The sequence below is a fragment of the Hibiscus syriacus genome, unplaced genomic scaffold, assembly GCF_006381635.1.
Source record: "Hibiscus syriacus cultivar Baekdansim isolate YM2019G1 unplaced genomic scaffold, ASM638163v2 tig00110429_pilon, whole genome shotgun sequence".
In the NCBI taxonomy this organism is placed as follows: Eukaryota; Viridiplantae; Streptophyta; class Magnoliopsida; order Malvales; family Malvaceae; genus Hibiscus; species Hibiscus syriacus.
In genome coordinates this window covers 7138416-7160292 of record NW_024062733.1, presented here as the reverse complement: position 1 = coordinate 7160292, position 21877 = coordinate 7138416, and the positions used below count along the sequence as shown (strand labels likewise).

General features: G+C 38.3%; 1 protein-coding gene across 1 annotated transcript in view; it reads left to right on the top strand.

Moving 5' to 3' along the window:
- LOC120125130 overlaps positions 1-21877 on the top strand; it is a 107335-nt gene that overhangs the window by 80362 nt on the left and 5096 nt on the right. Inside the window, exons 26-33 of the mRNA XM_039143622.1 lie at positions 19065-19183; positions 19333-19405; positions 19508-19627; positions 20138-20206; positions 20313-20483; positions 21020-21067; positions 21456-21597; positions 21742-21839. Of these exons, the coding sequence (XP_038999553.1) occupies positions 19065-19183; positions 19333-19405; positions 19508-19627; positions 20138-20206; positions 20313-20483; positions 21020-21067; positions 21456-21597; positions 21742-21839 (840 nt within the window). The remainder of the gene's footprint in view (positions 1-19064; positions 19184-19332; positions 19406-19507; positions 19628-20137; positions 20207-20312; positions 20484-21019; positions 21068-21455; positions 21598-21741; positions 21840-21877) is intronic.

Here is a 21877-nt window from a genome sequence, read left to right as displayed (position 1 = left end):
TTTCTGAGCAGCCCAGTCCCCCCGTTCTCAAGATTAAACCCACAAGAAGTTGGCCATAATAGATTCCAATTTCTTCCTCACAACCACTGGCATTTTGAAAAGTGACATATAGTAATTAGGGAGAGCATTCAATACTGATTTTATCAAGACTGTCCTTCCTGCTATTGATAAAGAAGACAGTTTCCAGCCTGTCAATTTCTGGTAGAACTTATTAACAATCGGATCCCATAGTTGAATAGAATTCCTCTTAGCACCCAAAGGTAACCCCAAGTATTCTGCCGGAAAAGAACCTCTTAAACAACCAATAGAATCTGCCCATTCCCCAACAATGTTATCTTGTAAATTGAGACCAAAAATTCTGCTTTTCAACAAATTCAGCTGCAGCCCTGTACACATCTCAAAAATAACCAAAACCCTCTTCAAATTTGCCAATTGACCCTTAGAAGCTTTACAAAAAATAATCAAGTCATCCGCAAATTGTAAATGGGACAGCATCGACGAAGAATTATCAGAACCTAAATTAAAGCCCTCAAACAGCCCCAATGCTACTGCTTTAGACAATAGTAAATTCAGAAATTCACCCACTATATTAAACAGAAGCGGGAATAGAGAACACCCTTGTCTCAGCCCCCTAGATATTTTAAAACTTTCAGTTGGGGAGCCATTGACAAGAATTGAAATAGAAGTTGAACTTAAGCAATTATGGATCCACGACCTCCATCTTCTGCTAAACCCCATACACTCCATAACTTTGATTAAAAAATGCCAATCAACAGTGTCGTAAGCCCTCTTGAAATCCACTTTGAAGAGGAGACCTTCCCTTCCTTTCCTCCTCCAAAAATCGATTGCTTCATTAGCAATTAAGGAGCAGTCACAAATCTGCCTTCCCGGGATGAAAGCAAATTGAGATTGACCAATTAACCCTCCTATGCACAGCCTTAACCTTCTTGACAAAACTTTAGACAAGATTTTGTAAAGTCCCCCTACCAAACTGATTGGTCTGTAATCCTCAATGCATACTGGAATCGGCTTCTTCGGAATTAGAGTGATAAAGGAATGATTGACACCTTTCCCAAACTTCTTCCCTTTGTAGAAATCTTCAAAAAACTTAAGAATGTCTCCTTTCAAAACCGGCCAAAATTTCTTGAAAAATCCCATATTCAATCCGTCAGGACCCGGAGCTTTATTACTATCCGACGAATGTATTACCTCCCAAACTTCCTCCTCCGAAAAATTCATATCTAATTGAGCAACTTGACTCTCCGAAAGTTTAGAAAAATTCAAATCCATCTTCACAACTCCAACCGTCGGAATGGCATTGTAAGCATTCTTGAAAAAATAAAAAATAGCAGCTTTTATCCTTATCGGATCCTCAATCAAATTCCCACTCACATCCAAAGAATTAAGAGCATTCACCCTCCCTCTATTTGTACCACATTGATGAAAATACCTTGAATTTCTATCTCCATCCATAATCCACTGCGCCCTTGATTTTTGAAACCAAACTAATTCTTCTTTTTTATACAATGACCATAATTCACTTTTTTCATTTGCAACATCCACCATAGAAACGGAAGGAATCCTTTGTTGTAGTTGAGCTTTTTGATTCGAAATTAGTCTCTCTTTGCTATCAATCAAACTTTGTAATTGCAATCTGCTTCCATTAGACCAATTCATGATTTCTGTCTTAGAAACTCTAAGTAACTCCTCAATGTTCAGCCTCTTCCTACTCTTAGCTTCTGAGATTTTCTTTTCCACAGCTTCCTTAAAACCCTCCTCCTCCATAATGTAATTGAACAGTTTGAAGGGTTTCGGACCCCAATTAATCTTATTGGAATCCAATGCCACAGCATTATGATCTGAAATTGACTTAGGTAATAGCATCTGAACAACATCCGGGAATAAGCCTAAGAAATCTGCAGAAACTAAGAACCTATCCAACCTCACAAATGTAGGAACTTCCCTGTTACTACCCCAAGTGAGACTTCCTCCCACCTAAGGCAGATCCATTAAATTTGTATGGAATAGAAACTCCCTGAACCATCCCATTGAATTTTCATTTAGAGATTTCCCCATCTTTTCTTCCTGTGACAAATGAGCATTAAAATCTCCAGCAACACATAAAGGACACCCCAATGAAGAAATAAAACTGGATAATTCCTCAAAAAACGCTTCTTTATCAGCTTCGACAGAGGGCCCGTAAACATTAATAAAACAATACACCTCTTGGTTATCCTTTACTATACCCTTCAAAGCTATAAACCTTTGTGAAATTTTCACTAGCTGAGGTAAAAACCAATCCTCATCCCAAAGAGTAACCAATCCTCCTGATGCACCCACGGCCGGAGAATCCACCAACCCACCTAGAATTTTACCCCCCAACTTCCTCCTCAAGCCTACACGAACCACCTCCAATTTCGTTTCTTGCAAAAAAAGAAACGACGGTTTCTTATTAACAACCACCTTCCTCACTGCCCTAGCCTTTTCCTTCCTACCTAATCCTCTAATATTCCAAGTGACACAAGAAACACGAACCATAAAAATAAAATTAAAAGCCTTCAACCAATAATAAGGGTTAATACCCACCCTTCTCCCCCCTAACCGAATTAGACTCCGAAAACTTCTCAGCAAAAGCTTTCTTACCCCCCTCAAAATTAACACCTAACATTTGGCTAACCTGCCAAGTTACTTCCATTTCATCATTATCAATCGAAAAATCAACTCTTGCAAAACCCTTATCCGATTCAACTCTTTTAATCTTCTTATTAGATCTGCTGTAAACTCTGTCACAGAAAATGGTAGCTACCTTAGGGGGTCGAACTCGATTTGTTGGAGGGGAAGAGGAACACCTCCTTGTAAGAACTTTACTAACTTGAAACCCATTTGTTTCAACCTGGACAGCAGGAAAATCAAGCTCTGAATCCTTCAAATCTGTCTGCTGAGTACCTCCACATTCCCCTCTAGCATTAACTAATACATCTGGTTTATAACCACCTCTATTTGAACTTGGACTACCCTGAATAGGCCCAAAAACTTCTACCCTACCCACAGAACCAATGAGCCCGTTAACTTGGTCAACATTGTCAAGCCCCAAAGAGACCTCACCCCTGTTAACCACCCACTCTCTCTCATCTGTACCAGCCCCCAACTTTTCCTACTGACCCTGATCATCATCAAAAACTGTCTCCTCTGCACAAACATCATCTGCCACTACATTTTGAAAAACCCCTTTTCCCTCCAACCTCCCCTCGAAAAATGTGCGCTCCCCTTGAGATGAGTCCAATGCCCATGCTTGTACACTGTTATGGTTGTCTGCCAACGCCTGCTCACTCAACCTCCCTTCCTGCTCATCGATGTCAACACCAAGGCTCTCTTCCGGCGAGTTCACCCCATTGTTTACTGTTCCGTCAACTTCAACCATATCCTCTAGCTCCGGAAAAAAATCTTCACTTCCTTCCACCCTAATCTTGATCAAGAACGATCTCCCATACGTATTAATATTGATATGGGAAGGAATATCAAAAGGACTTTCAACCCTCAACAACATATGGGCTACTCTACAATCCACTCTCTTAGCAGTTTGTTCTTGTATCTTAACTAGTTTGCCCCATTTCGATGCCAAGCTAGTGAAAAAAGGAACTGACCAACAATTTAGAGGAACACCAATCATAGAAATTTGACAGTAAGGTAATGGAATTCCTTTATCTTCCATAACTTGCTCCAACCTATCGAACCAAAAGGACAAGGCCTCCCACTTGTTTTCCATCGTTGTGACTTTCTCCTCGACAGTCTGGAAAACTACCAGACAGGCATTTTTTTGCATATCCCCATTTAAGCACTTTGACATTGATTCCCTCAGAACCTAACGCCCTCTGCACAAACTCAACTTCAAATATTGGCTTACAAATACCAGTTAAAGACGTTCTAAGCCATGACCTATCCTCCGTTGGAATAAAAATTTCTCTCTGCTTCTTCCTTTCTCCCTTATTTCCAAAACTCCCCACTTTCTGGCCCTCAACTTCTTTTGTTCCGACTACCGAATCCTTAAAGGACCTTCCATCATAAAACTTATTCAACAACTCGTTCTTCTCTGCAACTTTCTTCCGCAACTCATCTGCACCAGCAGCTGAAGAACTCCCCACATTAGTACGCTTAAAGCTCACCGAAGTACTTTTCTTCTGATACTTAGCGATCGACACCATGATTTTCCTCCCATCGAACGATACGTTATTCATCTTTTCAAAAGCAAGATGCAGATCATCTTTGCTCGCAAAATGCACAAAAGAAAACGTATTTTCCTTATAATAAGGTCTCCTATTGACGAATGGAATAAACACCTTTATCACCTTGCCACAATGACTAAAACGCTCCCATAATGCACTTCTATGCACACGCCTACTAAGATTATCCACGAAAGCAACCCACGAAACTCCTCCAGACAAAGAACTACCTCTGGCCGGACAGACACTTCCCTTCGAACTCTCCCTCACTCTTTCTCTACCTTTCTCACTCATCTTTTTTCCGGTATGTCAAGATGAAACTTTTTTAGGGCAGCAATGTCTTTATATTCTTCAATTATATGCTGGATGAAGATGGATTAAAAGAGATGATGGAGCAAAATTTAAAGAAGCTACAAAGCGGTGTTAGGAAGAGAGGTATGTTTCATGTACTGAAGGGGTCTAAAGAAGCCATTAAGAGGTGGTCGAGGAGTAGACATCTTGAATTGCCTGGGAAAATTTCGGATTTGATTCAGTCCATTCATGATATGGAGTTGGCTTTGTAACAGGGGACCTCTTCTTGTTCAATTGAAAAAGTGGCTAAAGCAAGGAAGGAGTTTTGGAAACTTTACAGAAAAGAAAAGCAGATTTGGTTTCAGAAATCCAGAGTAAAGTGGTTCTTGGAGGGTGATAAAAATTCTAGATTTTTTCAGCAATGTGCGGCGAATAAAGGGAGGGTTAATCTTATTAAATCTTTGAAGGTGGGAGATGAGTGAATTTCGGATCCTCAGAGAGTAAAGAATTATGTGGTGGAGTTTTTCAAAGAGGCGTATAATATGGACAATTCGTTGGAGGTCAAGCACATGGATTTAAATTTCTCTAGGTTGTCAGTGGAGCAAAGTTATAGTTTGGAGAACCAGTTTTTAGAAGAGGAAATTTGGGAAGCAATTGCTGCTACCGATAGTAACAAAGCCCCTGGTCCAGATGGGTTGAGTATGGGTTTCTTTAAGAAGTTTTGGCCACAGCTTAAGGAGGGTATTGTAGGCTTCTTTAAAGATTTCTACAAGGGGAAACAATGGGAAAAAGGGGTTAATCACTCTTTTATAATACTCATTCCCAAGAAGGCAAGTCCAGTTGGCGTAGAAGATTATAGGCCTATTAGTTTGGTAGTCGGACTTTACAAGATATTGTCTAAGGTGATGTCAAGAAGGTTAAGGGAGAACATTGATTCTCTCATTGGTCCTTCTCAGTTCGCATTTATTCCAGGAAGACAAATTTTGGATTGTTTGTTGATCGCAAACGAAGGAATAAACTATTGGAGGAAGAAAGGTCTGAAAGGTATTGTACTTAAAGTGTGTCGAAACGATTTTTTTTAAAAGGTGAAAAAAGGTGAGATTTTGAAAACCACATTAATTCTTAATTTCTCTTTTCATTTTAAAAACATATGCGATTTAAAAGACCTCTCGTTTCGAAAAATTTGAATTTCCTTTACGATCGACAAATAAGGTTCGAAGAGTCGCCACCAATCTTTGATTAGGGTGTGATTGGACACCCAAAAATGCGTTGTCATTTTAAATAAAAATTAATTTTAATTAAAACAACAAATTGAGGTATGCGTTACCAAAATCCGAGTTCGGGAGTCGGTTACGTGTAGGGAAGGATTAGCACCCCCACAACGCCCTAAATCGGTACCTAGTCGATTAATTAACGTCTTTGCAATGAACTTTATAAATTCGAGTTTATTTTGATTCTTGATCCCATAAAGTAAAAATGTAAATTTAAAGCATTCAAAAACACTCAAACAAATTAAATTAAAATTACCAAGTCATTTTAGAAAGATAAAGAATGTTCGATTATTTACAAATATCGAGACCAGATCTTAAATATATAACAACCTTTTCTCGATATATTTAAATAAACGAACATTTCTTTTTCTCTCGTTCCCAAATTTTAGTGTGATGGATCAATTTTTAGGTTTCACTTTCGGGATACACTTTTATTTTAAAATCATTAAAAGCGGACCTCAAATCAGTTATGACTGCCCACTTAATACAATTTTAAATTAAAAGTGTATTACCCTTAGTCCGATTATGTAATAGGTCAAGTTATGCAAATGAGGCTATCATGCAAATTATACCAAAATGATGTCATGTAAAGATCGATTAAATAAAAGTATATATTATATCTAAATCCATGCTTATGAACCGTATAATAACATATGCACACATATCGCCATCATTCAAACCTAGGATAAACATACACACGAAACGAACCCTAACTAACCATACATGCATACACATAAGAAACTTAAACATGGACTAAAACGAAACATGCGAAAATTAAGAATGAAATGTCTAAAAAAACAGATTTTAAGTATATTACTAATTAAGGATGAAATCAAATACGCAAATCTGGCCTCAGTGTTCCTTGAATTCCCTTGAAACATATGCCCCCCAGACATGAAAATGCTACTCAACGGCGGGAAGGTCATGGGTTCCCAGCTAAGGTCTTCACCAGCCAATCTGGCCTTTCTGATTTCTTGGCCCTTCTTAATTCCCCTCATATTATCCCTCGAAGTTGGCTGATATCCCAAACCAAATCGATCTTTTTTAGTAATAGGGCATATGGGATTCACTGGTCCTTGCAACTGTCGGCCTAAACCCTTTCCAACTTTTGCTCCTCTTCCAAGAGTCAATTTAAGCCCCATCTTGGTACAGTTTGACAATCGAGGCTTTGGTATCTTCTTGCCTTCGGCCACAAACGTAGCATTGACAAACTCCAACGATCTGAAAGAACACTCGACGGCTTGCTCATCAACTTCAATATACGGAGCAGTAGTAGAAACAGAAGCAATAATGTCCTCTTCAGCATGAATACATACCAACCTTCCATCAATCACAAATTTCAGTCTCTGGTGTAATGTGGACGGAACTGCACCGGCCTGATGAATCCAAGGCCTTCCCAACAAACAATTGTACGTAGGCATAATGTCCATTACAAGAAATTCCACTTCATAAGTTGCTGGACCAATATTCAGAGGAACATCAATCTTGCCCAACACTTCTCTTTTAGTCCCATCGAAAGCTCGAACCACACTTTGACAGGTTCTCATAAGTGTACTATCTAATGGAAGCTTCTTTAGAGTCACTAAAGGCATCACATTCAAAGCTGAACCATTATCAACCAAGACCCGGGACCACATGCCCTTTACATTTAACTGTAATGTGCAAAGCCTTCTGACTACCCATCATCCCAGACGGAATTTCATCCTCAGAAAAAGATAAAAAATTATCAGCTTGTATATTGGAAACTAAACGATCCAACTTTTCAATGGGCAACTCTTTCGGAACAAAAGTCTGGTTCAAAACCTTTAACAGAGCATTCCTATGGGCCTCTGAACTCAAAAGTAATGATAAAACAGAAATACGGGCAGGCACCTTGTGTAACTGTTCCACAACACTGTATTCACTGTGTTTCAGAAACTTCAAAAATTCTACCGCTTCACTCTCGGTTACTGGTTCATTGATAACAGGTTTATCCTCTTCTATCTGCACATCAACCTTTTTCCCCTTATCAACTGCAACCTTCTTCTCAGACTCTTTAGGTGGATTAAGAGAATAACACCTACCACTTCTAGTAAAGCGTCCCACCTCATCTATTTCCTCATTCTCTTTTGTTACATCTCCCATCTGACAATCACATCTCCAAGGCACTTGTTTATTATCCCGATATGGGAATGGAGATGGAGGTGTAATAACCACTTTCGGGGCTACCTTCTCAGCAACTCGATTTTTGGGAGTAATAATTAGGGGACAACTGGCATTGTATACCCCTTTAGACGATCCTTCTGAAGCGTAAATTTCCGCTTCCTCTTCTTCAGCAATCTCTCTAAAGAACTCAATTTCTTTACTGTCCATCATGTCTTGTATCAAAGATAGGAAGTCAGGACATTGCTGAATATTGTGTCCCTCACTGTTATGATACAGACATACCTCTCCACTGTTAAACTGTTCACCCATCAAACTGGGCTTCAACAATCCTACCTTGACCATCTGGCACCACACCCAACTCATGGGTGATACCACCTCACCAACATTCCTTACAATTCTCTTTCCTTTCTCTTCAGTAATTGCATTAACTCCTGCCCCTGCATGGCTTGGCAACGGATTCTGAGCTATATTTGGCTGCTCACTGTCACCAAAGTTGATGACATTCCTCATTCTCAAAGCTTGGACAACCTTCTTAAAAGCAGTACAATTCTCAATGGAATGCCCAGGGTTCCCTGCATGGTACTCACACTGAGCACTAGCATCATACCATTTGGGAAAAGGAGGTTGCATTGGTGTCACGTGATACGGCGAAACCACATGTCGATCATACAAAATCTGAAACAATTCCTTATAAGTCATCGGAATTGGATCAAATTGAGGCCTCTCTCTCCTTTGGTCCCTTACCCCTTGTCTATTGTCATTTTGTGTTGATGACCCTGCTCCTTGAGGACGGGAAACAGTGATGTTATTAGAATCGTACTGCCTCACATTACTGACTTCGTTTTCCTTTTTCCTCGTTGGTGGCCTCTTACTAGACTCTCCTCCCTCTAGCTTCCCACTCTTAACAGCCATTTCAATCATTTCTCCCGCCGTAACTACATCAGCAAAATTTCGATAAGGATTACCGATAAGATGCGAGAAAAAAGGAGCCTTTAAGGTGTTGACAAAAAGCATATTTGTTTCCTCCTCTTCCAATGGCGGGTGGACTTGCACTGCTACATCTCTCCATCTTTGAGCATATTGTCTAAAACTCTCGTTAGACTTCTTTTCCATTCCTTGCAACATCATCCTGTTGGGCCTAACATCCTTCACATGTTTGTATTGCTCAAGAAAAGACTTAGCCAAGTCTTTCCACGATTTAATATTAGCTCTACTCAGCTGGTTATACCATTGGATTGCCGAGCCAGTTAAGCTTTCCTGAAAGCAGTGTATCAACAATTGATCGTCCCCTATGTATCCGGTCATCTTCCTACAAAACATTGTGATATGTGCAGAGGGGCACCTGGTACCATCAAACTTTTCAAAGTCAGGAACTTTAAACTTTGGAGGCAAGACCAGATCGGGAACTAGACTTAACTCCTTTGCGTCAAATCCATAGACACTGGTATCTTCCTTCATGGCTCTGACCTCTCTTTCTAACTGCTTCCATTTCTCTTCCAACAGATTGTTTTGGTCCTTCTTGGCTTCTTCATCAAGGTCCGAAACTTGATGATATTGATGTTCTTCCTGATACGAACTAGATCCAGGCTGTACGTTAACAGAAGCACCGACTGGATTAATGTGCACCTTCCCGACATGAACAGGGGTCACTTGAACATTCTGAGATTGTTCTGGGGTTAACCCTGGATGATGAAGTGGGTCTTCAGTTACACCTTCTGGCATAGGGCTTTTCCCATGTTCTGGATTTCTTCCTTCCAACATACTCGCAAACTTGGCAAACATCTCCTTTTGGGCATTCATCATATCTTCTTGCATTTTCTTGATATTATCTTGTAAATCCAACTGAGCCTTCTCAATTTGGGCAAGTTTGTCTTCCATAACTTTCTTCCTGGTTCTGTAGATATACTTAGGATTTTCCAGTATTACTCTGTCACAGAGTCATTTTGTTATCGCTGATATTTATTAATGAATATGAAATATATGATTATGAATGAATAAAATGCGATGCAAAAATTAAATGCATATGCAAAATGCAGGGTGTTGATCCTGGAACGACTCCTTAGAACAACTCTTTATATTAGAACGACGTTCAATTACAAAGTTGAAACATATCACAAATAAATCTGCACCATCTCTCCTATTTCTTATACGTGTGCTAGTAACTCTACAATCTTCTGGTTTTCTTTAGCCTCAGGATCTAGTTCTTCAGTCACATCAGCAGCTTCCTCAGATAGAACGACCAAATATTGAGCTATTCTCCGCGCGTGTTCTAGGTAACAAGCAATAAAGTCCTCTCTTTGCTTGACTCTTGCCTGAGCTCGCTCCCATCGAAAACGCCACTGTATATCCCTCTCATAGGGAACTATCGATAGCTCACTTGCTTGCCTCTGAAATTCTTGAACCATGGCTTCAAGCTCGCTCACTTGTCTCTTCAAACATTCAACCTCCCCACGGCTCGAGCTACCTTCCCCGCTTCGGTATCGTCGTAATGCAGTCTCTAAACTTGAAATTTTCCCCTTCAACTTTTCATTCTGGGCTTGACTCTTTTGTAACCGCTGCTCTAAAGAATCATTTTCTTTCGATAAAATCTTCACTTGGTGTCTGCTTTGCTTGAGCTCTTCTTGATTCTCTCTGGATACTCTTTTGAGGCTTGCACCTCTTGCCTCAATTCGACAGACTTACTCGAGCTAGAACCTGCCTGAGCTTTTACCATTCGCTGATAAGTTGACCGAAGATCGTCAAAGTCTAGCCGAAGTTGCTTCTCTACTTTTTCAATTCGATCTGCTCTACTCTTCTGAATGTCAATCTCCAATCCCTTTTGATACACTTCATCTTCTAGCTTCTGTAAAGTCATTCTCCATTGTCTCCGTTCTGCTTCAAAATCGCGCTTGGCTAACTCTAATGGAGATGGCACCACTCTCAATTGTTCCTCCACCGGCTGAATATTTTCAGGATTCACTATCGGGATGTTGTCGTTTACTCGACCGCTTCTCCACTGCTCGTACTCTTGAGATAACTCGAGATCATAGGTGAACAAATTCATGCGACGAGTTTGCTTCCAGGCCTCAGCAACCCCTTTAACTTTACCCTTATACTGATCTCCTTTGAATGCAAAATCCGACCCTACCAAGTCCCACGTGGCTGGAATGAACTGTCTCGATCCATACTGTCTGGAAACTAGTAGAGGTGCATACCCAACAGAACCCTATATACCTGGCAAAGGAACCCAATCTCGCTCTCCACATCGGTAAAGTATATCCGAAGAGGTATTCCACGAAGCTCGCCACAAAATATCTCCATCTCTGATATCCTTGAAGATAACCATCCATTTTTCTTCAGTGAAACCCCCAGGCCACTCTTTAGAAAGAAAATCTTTCAAAGGCGAAAACCCCTCTAGAAACACTCGTCCTGGTGCTCTTTCAACATGTTTAAAATGATTCAGAATCCACACTAGCAGCAAAGGCGCACATCCTATAAAGCGTCCTTCTCCCTCGCGCCTACAAGAACTCAAAGACCGGAACGTCTCAGCTAGAATAGCTGGAACAGGATCCACGTGCTTGTCTAATCTTTCAAACAGGTCAACAACTGATACGTCTACATATCCTAGCACTTTTGGAAAAATAACAAGCCCATAAATCCCTAAAGCAAACAAGTCAAGCTTCTTTTTCTTATCAGGATGATGAGCAATTACTTCTTTCAGAGCAGCCCAAGAGATGCACTCACTGTCTCCCTTCTTCTTAATGTTTCTGATTACCCAATCTTCACTCATTCCGGTCATCAATAGTAATTTCTTCTTAAATGAAGGAGTGACTGGCAGCTTGGTATATATTCTATCTATCTGGGACCTCGGACAACGGACCAAAGCTTGATACTCCTCTATTGTTGGTGTCAGGTCTACCCTACCAAATGTGAAACAGCTATAAGCCGGATTCCAGAACTGCGCCAATGCTCTAAACAGATTTCTGTCAATAGGAACATCCATAAGATAAGGAATATCGCCGTACAACTGATAAAACATCTCCTTATCGGCTGCTTCCCATCTTCCCCATATCTCTCTTAGCTCACTCAGATCATTCTGACGTACGTTGATGTGAGTGTAACCAAATAACTCCGACACATATCCAGGCATTACGCTGTCTCCATTGGTCAATTGGGACTGTTCCGACCACCTCAGAACATCTGCATTGTCCTCAACCTCTTTCTGAACCGTTCGTTCCATATTACTGGCCTTCTATATGGACATCGACCCCAAATCAACACCATGTAATGGACAATGCAATGCAAAACAGAAAAGAAACAAGGCAAAAACAACAAAAGATCGGTTAGTAAACATGAAGCAATTAAGTCAGGATAATAATTTATTCAAAAATCCTACCCACATATGCTAACTACCCAATCATGCTTTATCAGATCCTACCCAACATGATATCTACCCCCATGCTTTGTTATCCACAAAAAGAAATCCTAACCGCATGATATCTAATTCGCATGCTTATTCAAAAATAAACCTAACCGCATGATACCTAGTTCGCATGCATTTATTCGGAAAAAAAAACAAAAATAAATGACTCAAAAAAAGCTTTTCCTTGTGTACCCTCCTCACGGGATTCTTAAGATTCGGGTTTGGTTCAACCTAAGTTCGGGCTCTACGTTCACTATATGCCGGGTTAGGTTCCAAAGCAATAGGTTCTCGAATTGTCCTTGCCGGTGCCCCCTTGGGCTGCCGAACCCTCAATCCTGGCCCATCACAGGCTTTAGGGGATCGAGTTCAATTTCGAGGGAACACACCTCCTTATGTCCATGCGGAGGTGATTACCATCACGAGGACCATAAGGCGTGAGCTCCAGGAGCGATCCACTATCCCATGCGGAGGTGAAAACCACACGAGGGCATAGTCTCTCTCACTCCTACTTAAATAGGACGGAGCGGGGTTTTAGCTCATGTTATGACAATGCAGCTGTGCAGTGTGTGAGGAAAAGCGAAAAAAAACAAACAATAAAAACACTCAAAATTTCCTAAATTCACACAATTAATCTGAAATCATTAACAAACAGATCAGTACAACTATTTAATTGTCAATCAAATTAAATTAAAGAAATCAAAATACAAACAAAACTTATTAAAAACCAAACAAGGGATCAAAAATCAAATTAAAACGAATTTGTAATTTTCAATTGCAAAGACAATTAATTAATCGACTATCGGCTTGACTCTCTAAAAAAAGTCCCCAGCAGAGTCGCCAAGCTGTCGAAACGATTTTTTTTAAAGGTGAAAAAAGGTGAGATTTTGAAAACCACATTAATTCTTAATTGTCTCTTTTCATTTTAAAAACATATGCGATTTAAAAGACCTCTCGTTTCGAAAAATTTGAATTTCCTTTACGATCGACAAATAAGGTTCGAAGAGTCGCCACCAATCTTTGATTAGGGTGTGATTGGACACCCAAAAATGCGTTTTCATTTTAAATAAAAATTAATTTTAATTAAAACAACAAATTGAGGTCTGCGTTACCAAAATCCGAGTTCGGGAGTCGGTTACGTGTAGGGAAGGATTAGCACCCCCACAACGCCCTAAATCGGTACCTAGTCGATTAATTAACGTCTTTGCAATGAACTTTATAAATTTTTTAGTTTATTTTGATTCTTGATCCCATAAAGTAAAAATGTAAATTTAAAACATTCAAAAACACTCAAACAAATTAAATTAAAATTACCAAGTCATTTTAGAAAGATAAAGAATGTTCGATTATTTACAAATATCGAGACCAGATCTTAAAGATATAACAACCTTTTCTCGATATATTTAAATAAACGAACATTTCTTTTTCTCTCGTTCCCAAATTTTAGTGTGATGGATCAATTTTTAGGTTTTCACTTTCGGGATACACTTTTATTTTAAAATCATTAAAAGCGGACCTCAAATCAGTTATGACTGCCCACTTAATACAATTTTAAATTAAAAGTGTATTACCCTTAATCCGATTATGTAATAGGTCAAGTTATGCAAATGAGGCTATCATGCAAATTATACCAAAATGATGTCATGTAAAGATCGATTAAATAAAAGTATATATTATATCTAAATCCATGCTTATGAACCGTATAATAACATATGCACACATATCGCCATCATTCAAACCTAGGATAAACATACACACGAAACGAACCCTAACTAACCATACATGCATACACATAAGAAACTTAAACATGGACTAAAACGAAACATGCGAAAATTAAGAATGAAATGTCTAAAAAAACAGATTTTAAGTATATTACTAATTAAGGATGAAATCAAATACGCAAAAAAAATATGAGAACTAAAATGAAAAATAAAAGATTCTAATCGAGGACTAAAATATACTAAGCTAAATATACTAGACCTCACGCTAATAACTTCTAAAAGACGATGACTTACGAATAATTAACCCTAACATTTCTAATATAAATTCTAATTATAAACTAAACCTAATCCTAAACTCACACTACCTTAGCCGCTCTCTCACTTTGCTCTCCACTCATCTTCTCCACGACAGCACCTCTCTTCTCCCCTAACTCTCTCTGTTTCACTTCTTCGTTTAACCCCTACAACCAAGATGAGAATCAGTTCCCTCAATCTCCATGAGTACCGTGAACTCCACCATTCATTGGTGATGAAATCGACTCTAGCTATCATCCGTGACAGTCGTAGCCTAGATGAAAACTCACAAATCCAGACTTCATTCTTTCCTACCTCAAAACCTAGGACACTAAAATGAATCCACAAAGAAAACCTCCCAAAGCTAACCGCAATAATTCATGCTCTTAAGCCCAACGACTAGACGAGAACAGTCTCTCTATTCCGACGAAGATTCAATCAAAGCAAGGTAACTCTCTTTTCTCATCTCTGCTCTTTCATTTCTTATTATTTTGGTTCAAATATGGGAAGAAACTTACTGGAAATGCAAAGAAAATGGTTGATAAATCTCTTTACTATTCTTTGTACACTATTTTCGTATGGGAGAAAAGAAATGAAAAATAGGAATGATTGTGCGTTTTGTTTTCTCTGAAAAACGAAGGGGAAGAAATTACAAAGCTTTCCTTTATTTTAAAATCCGAGAAGCCTGTTACATTGCTTCTAAAAAAAACAATGGTAATACGGGGCTTTCCAATATTGCTTCTATGTCAACCTTTGAAAAGCGACACTGCCAACCTAATAACTCTAAAGCTCAGGCAATGCTAACCACTCTTGGCTCCCTTACACTCGTGAAGACCCGTAACAGAACTTGGTAAAGCACAACTAAACCTCTCCTGTCTCGCTCTAAACAATAACCACACACGCACAGAAAACTCTGCTTTCTATTTTGTTCATTTCGAAACTAACAACACACCCACATGCTATGTATTTCAATACTGCACATTTCAAAAGAACAAATAAAGAAAGTAACTTGCTTGAATTGCTTCTATTTGTGTTTGGAAATACTCTGCTTGCTCTTAAAATCTGGGGCCAAGAAATATCCTATACACCCGTCTAACAAATTTCCACTCTCAACGAAGACTTGGGATCACTCCTCTCCAAAGAAATTGAAGTAAAATAAGTATAAAACTAACTATTCATTTCTGTTTTTACTTCAAAGCTTTCTTCTTTTATCATGCTTATCTAAATAGAACACACACTACACTGTAAATAAAAAATAAACTTAGAATGAATATACCTCGAGAAACTGCTATTGCCTTTGTGAATGAATGATATTTACTTCTACTGGCAGAATGAATAAAAGAATGCTTTCCTTTATTCCTTCCAAAATGGTGGTCGAGAGACCTTTACAAAAGAATTTTTTTTTTTGATTTGTTCTCTTCCTCTGTTCCAATGGTCTCTGTTTTCTCTCGTTCTTCATCCTCTCTTTTCTGTGATCTCCCCTCGTTGATGTCCCTCCTGATGGTTTCCAGTAGTTCCAAAAAAACTGACCTCCCTCTTTCTTTTTTAGTGGTTAAATGTCCCACGTTTCTGGTAGTTATTTCCCCACTATCTCTTTTTTTTTTCTGGTTTCTAACTTCCCAGACAAATTAAAGCATCTACAAAGTGGATATCAAAAAAGCCTATGATTCGGTTAATTGGAAGTTTCTGTTGAAGACAATGGAATTTATAGGTTTCGGTAAGAGGTGGTGTTCCTGAATAAGAGCTTGTATTTCTTCGGCATCTATCTCGGTGTTAGTGAATGGGTCTCATTCGGAGGAGCTCTTGATTGCTCGTGGTCTTCGGCAAGGTTGCTCATTATCTCCATTGCTATTCTACTTGATAGGTTGGCATCTTCAGTTTGCTGATGATCTTATTATTTGCTGTAGTGCAGAGGGCGACGAATTGAAAAATGTGTGTAGGGTACTATTTTTGTTTGAATTGATGTCTGGTTTGCAGTTGAATTTGCATGAAACCATAATTTTTGGCATAAATGTGGATGAGTTGGAGTTAAAAGAGTGGGTTGTGTCGGGTCGGATGCTCAGTGGGAGTTTTTCCTTCAGATTATCTAGGGCTGCCGCTTGGAGCGAGGAAAAGTTCGGTTTCGTTGTGGGAACCAGTGATTCAGAGGTTCTATAAGAAACTGTCGAGATGGAAAGTAGCTTCTCTTTCAATGGCAGGGAGGGTGGTGTTAATCAAATTGGTTTATATGTTCCTTACCAATTTACTACTTGTCTGTTTTCAGGTTGACATCTATTGTCCTATCGAGGTTGAATTCAATAATGGCAAATTTTTTATGGGGTGATTTGAATGGAAGGAGAAGAATCCATTGGGTAAATTAGAAGTTTGTATGTAAGCCGAAGGAGATAGGAGGGTTAGGGATTGTGGATTTGAACCTCATGAACAGAACTCTCCTGGGTAAATGGTAATGGCGTTTTGCGACTGAATCTAGTTCTTGGTGGAAAAGGGTAGTATGTTGTAAGAATGGTGTGGATCCGAGAGATCTTTCTATCGACAGATGGGGATTTCAGAAAGCTTCTTGGGAATGGAAATGAATGATAAATAGTTGTTTGGCCAATGATGATTTTGGGGATAGTTTCAGAAAGCATTTCAGTTACAAGGTCGGTAGTGGAGAGGCTATTCTTTTCTGGCATGATGTGTGGGAGGGGAGTGTGTCTTTAAAAGAAAGATTTCCAAGGTTAAATGCTCTTGCGGTTAACAAATGGGGAACAATCTCGGAGTACAGAAAGAAAAGTCAAGCAGGGTGGATTTGGGACATTCAAGTGAGGAGAAATCTTGCAGATTGGGAATTACAGCTTTGGCTCGATTTAAACTATATTTTATGCAGTTATGTGGTTGATGATTCATTGGAAGACACCTCTGTCTGGAAAAGGGAATGGGGAGGGGGTTTTTCGGTTAGATCTTGTTTAAAGATTAATGGATGAGAACGAGAAGGTGGATATGGATTGGCAAAAACTTTTTTGGCTTGGGATGGCTCCTCCTCGGGTGGAAGTTTTTTTATGGCAGGTTCTACGGATGAAGGTTGGGGTTAAAGTTGAGCTTTTGAAACGTGGAGTTAATGGGATTGTGGATAATATATGTCCCCTGTGTGGTATGGCTGCGGAAACAGTTTCGCATCTATTTATTGTTTGCCCGATAGTTTGGCAGTTATGGTCTTACTTTCTATTGAGTTGGGACGTTTCTTTTGTTATTCCAAAAAGTCCATATGATCTTCTTGCAGGGTAGGGAATGATGTTCCGTTGTTCAAAAATATGGGCGTTTATTCCAGGAGCTATTACTTGGTCAGACTGTAAGTTCAGGAATGAGATTATATTTGATGCTAGGAAGATGGACACTGTTTTGTTGCATTTCTTAATGAGATATAGACTGGTTTCTTGGTTTGTTGCGAAATTTCCTCATATCCCTATTATATTCGATGGTCTTGTGGGGAATCTGGTTCTAGCTGATTCATGTGTGTTTGCTGTTAAATCTGGTGATTCTTCACTCTCTTGGAATCCTCCTCCGAAAGGTTTTTTCAAGTTTAATGTTGATGGAGTTGTGGAGAAAACTTGGTGTAAAGGGGGAATTGGTGGTATTTTGAGGGATGAAGACGGGGTTGTGTTGGGTTCTTTCTCTGAGAGTGTTGGGGGAGGCCCTCCAATTCTTGCCGAGTTGTTGGCTATTAAAGCAGGATTATTATTCTTCTTCAAGTCTAGTTGAAGCTCGAGGGGCAGATTAATCGTGGAGAGTGATAGTAGTAAAGCTGTGGATTGGATCAAGTGGCCGAGTTCTTCACCTATGATTTTCAGCTCGTTAGTAAAGGAAATTAGTTCACTGGTAGAAGATAGAAGTGTTGTAAAACATGTTAGTAGAATTGTGAATTGTAAAGCGGATGAATTAGCTAAGATAGGAATTGGGTGAATTTCTGGTTTTAGGTTCCTATAGGTTATTCTGTTCTGCTGGTTTTGTATTTTATGTACTGGTTATAATGTAATGACTTGTTCGAAAGAAATAAAATTATGAGTCACTCTTTTCCTCCTTCCAATGGCAGTTGAGATACCCCTCGGTTCTTGACGGTTATGAAGGGGGGTTTTAACGAGGCCTCCCTTTCTTATAAAAAAAAATTATTTAAAGAGAAATTTAATAAAAGTGAATTTATTTGAAAAGTAATTAAATGTTGATTTAATCATGTATTATTTTATATTTGAATTTAGAAAATATTAGCTGATTTGATCATCAGTTTGGACAAAGGTCATATAAACAGGTCATGGTGATAATAATGTTTGTGATGTATTAATATGAATCAATACTTTTACTTCGTTATGTATTAATATTTGATGCATTAATATGAATGTTTGAATTTTTATTAATATTCCTAGAAATTTATAGATAAGAATCAATGCTTTTTTAGTATGAAAATATTACTACAACGAAAAAATGGTAATTTTTCTTCTTTTTTGTAAATAAAAACTCATACAACCTCATAAATGACTTGAAAAATAATTGAAAACGTCTTTTTTACTATTATAACTATAATTGCTACATTTTGCAGTAAGTTGTACTAATTTGGATAAAAATCACAATCACATAATAGCATCTGTATGTTTGCTATCATGATTAACACATCATGACCGAAACAAACACAACCGTAATTTAATACATGATAATACTTTAGCTGCCTAATGTTTCTATCCATATATTGCAGGAACCAGATGCAGCTGTTTCAGTACTAGGTCAGGTGGATGCTTGGATTATCTGCCCCTTCTTTCTCCAAGGAGGCCGTTATACCATTGATGATATACACTATGTTTCAGATTCTGATTGGTATCAACTTTAACCTAAATACAAATTGGTTTCTCTTATTGATCCCTCTCTCCCACTTTCACCCACACCTGCTAGAATTTGAAGAAAAGGAATAACTACAAATGTATGTATTCTTATATCTGGCTATTGTTGGATTATATTGGCTATAGGCTTGTTCCTGCTGGAGACACAGAGTTTGCTAAAGATGCATCCTTTGGCTACAAATCTTCAAACCTTAAAGAGGTCTTACTTTCCTGAAGTACATACCAGTTTGTCCTTTTTTTATTTTTTGTAAAAAAAAATATCTAATCTGAATATGCAACTTGCTTCACCTAAATCTGTCAGTGGGTAGAGGAGAAAACAGCCGGACGAATTCCAGCTAGCACTGTTGCATCAATTTCAATCCAACTTTTAAGAAAAGGTGAACCAGGTGCTGTTTGTGAGCTTCTTTGCAGTTTGGATAAGGTACTGTCTGTGGTGTGTTTCTTTTTATTTGTGATGCTCTTAATATGCATGTGCATGTGCGTTCTAGTACTCGTGTGGGAGAATTTTTTTGTTGGTTGGTTTCCATCGACCATCGTATGTGTATGAACTTGTAAATTGGTGCAAGGCCATGGTTTAATTGTTTACCACTTTCTGTATATTAGAAGTTGGATTTTCATTATTTAATTGATGGCTAATAGTGTAATTACTGGTAAGACAACATTGTTCTAACTATCTCCAACTTTGTACAATTTGGACAAAGTTCATCTGGTTCTCATCATTGTTTATCAATTGCTTATCCTTTTGACATGTGCAATGTTAAGCTCTTGTATCTGATACAAGGATGGAACTGTGTTTGTAACTAGAATGACCTTCAAAACTTTATTGCATCTCAGACCTTTTATATAAAAGCTATTTTTGTAATGATACTGGCGGCTGGAACTTTAATTAGATGCAAATTATTCTCTATATTTTCATTTATTTCTGAAGCAGGGATCAACATGCATAGTAAATGCAGTTAGTGAACGAGACATGGCTGTATTTGCTGTTGGAATGATCCAGGTAAGATACTGCAAATATTACTATTTTCGGAGTAGTATTATCTGTTTGAACATGCTGCTAAATATGTTGAGAGGTTTGGTGTATTAAGCATTAACTCAATTGACAGGCGGAACTGAAGGGAAAGTCTTTCTTATGCCGTTCTGCAGCCAGCTTTGTTTCTGCTCGCATTGGAATTATCCCAAAAGCTCCAATCCTGCCAAAGGATCTAGGATTAAGTAAAGAGAGAAGTGGTGGACTTATAGTTGTGGGTTCATATGTTCCGAAAACAACAAAACAGGTCCGAATTTGGTGAATTTTAGAAGTTTATTTTTATTCTTAGTTTTAAACTAATTTTAAAAGTTTATTGTTATTTCTATTTTGGTTTCAATCCAAAGTCTATTAAATTAAATCTATTGTCTGTCTATCATGTAATTTCAATGTTTATGATCAGTTGAGCCCTTAATTGGACGGAAATATTACATTATCTGCTCCTTTTTCCAAGTGGGACAGAATCACGTAGAATAAATGCGTCAACGTAGAATTTCTCTAAGTAGGTTCCAAGATACTAAATGGTCTTCTTCGAGACTAGCCTAAATTAAAGAAAAAAAAACTTTTTAATACATGCTAAAAGAATGCCATGTGACTATAAATCCGTATTAGTTATGCCACATTACAATTTTGTCTTAGTTGGCGGAGGTCTTGAAATTTCCTTCCTCGCCCCTTGAGGATTCAATTGATTAAATGATGGACAAGATGAATTTACTATAAAGGCTTATTATATATTTTAGCCTTCAATTTTCTAAGTTGATATTCTCTTCTTTGTCTTTCATTCAGGTTGAAGAGCTTCAGTCACAGTGTGGACATATGTTGAAAAGCATTGAGGTGACCAAAATTCATAATATGTATCTTTGTTTTGTACTTTAATTGGTCTTTTTGACACCAAAATATGTGAAACTACCGCAAAATTTTGCACTGTGCCCAATGTACTAGTGGTTTGTACTAGGTGTAGAAATTAGAGAAGACGGTTTGGAACAGAGAAGAGATTGTATTCTCTGTAATTTTTCTCATTGAAAATGACGACATAGTTTAGGCCTTTAATAGGCAGATTTACAATAGGTAAACAACTCTAACTAATTTTCTGTCTAATCTTATCTTATCTAATCTCTTAATTAGATAAGATGTCGAGTACAAAGTAAATAAAAATAAAACTCTAATTTATTTGGCTACAATCTACACTAGGTACTAAGTTTTTTTCCTTTGTTATGAACAGGTTTCTGTTCACAAAGTTGCTATGAAGTCATCAGAAGAGAGGGAGGAGGAAATTAATAAAACTGCAGAGATGGCTTCTGTGTTTCTTGCAGCTCGTAAAGATACTCTAATAATGAGCAGCAGAAAACTCATCACTGGAAAAAGTTTGTTTCTGAAGTTTCTTGGAAAATCCTCATGCATGAATATAAAATAATTCTTTCTATTTTTGGAAGACGGGTAGTGCAATAATTTTGTTTCTCTTTTTCTCTTTATTGAATGGCAATTGTTTTACCTTCCTTTATTGATAGCTGCTTCTGAGAGTTTAGAGATCAACTTCAAAGTGAGCTCTGCACTGGTTGAAGTAGTCAGGCAGATAACTACAAGACCTCGTTATATTCTGGCCAAGGTACTTTAGTTGAATATTGACCAAGCATTACTTTGTTA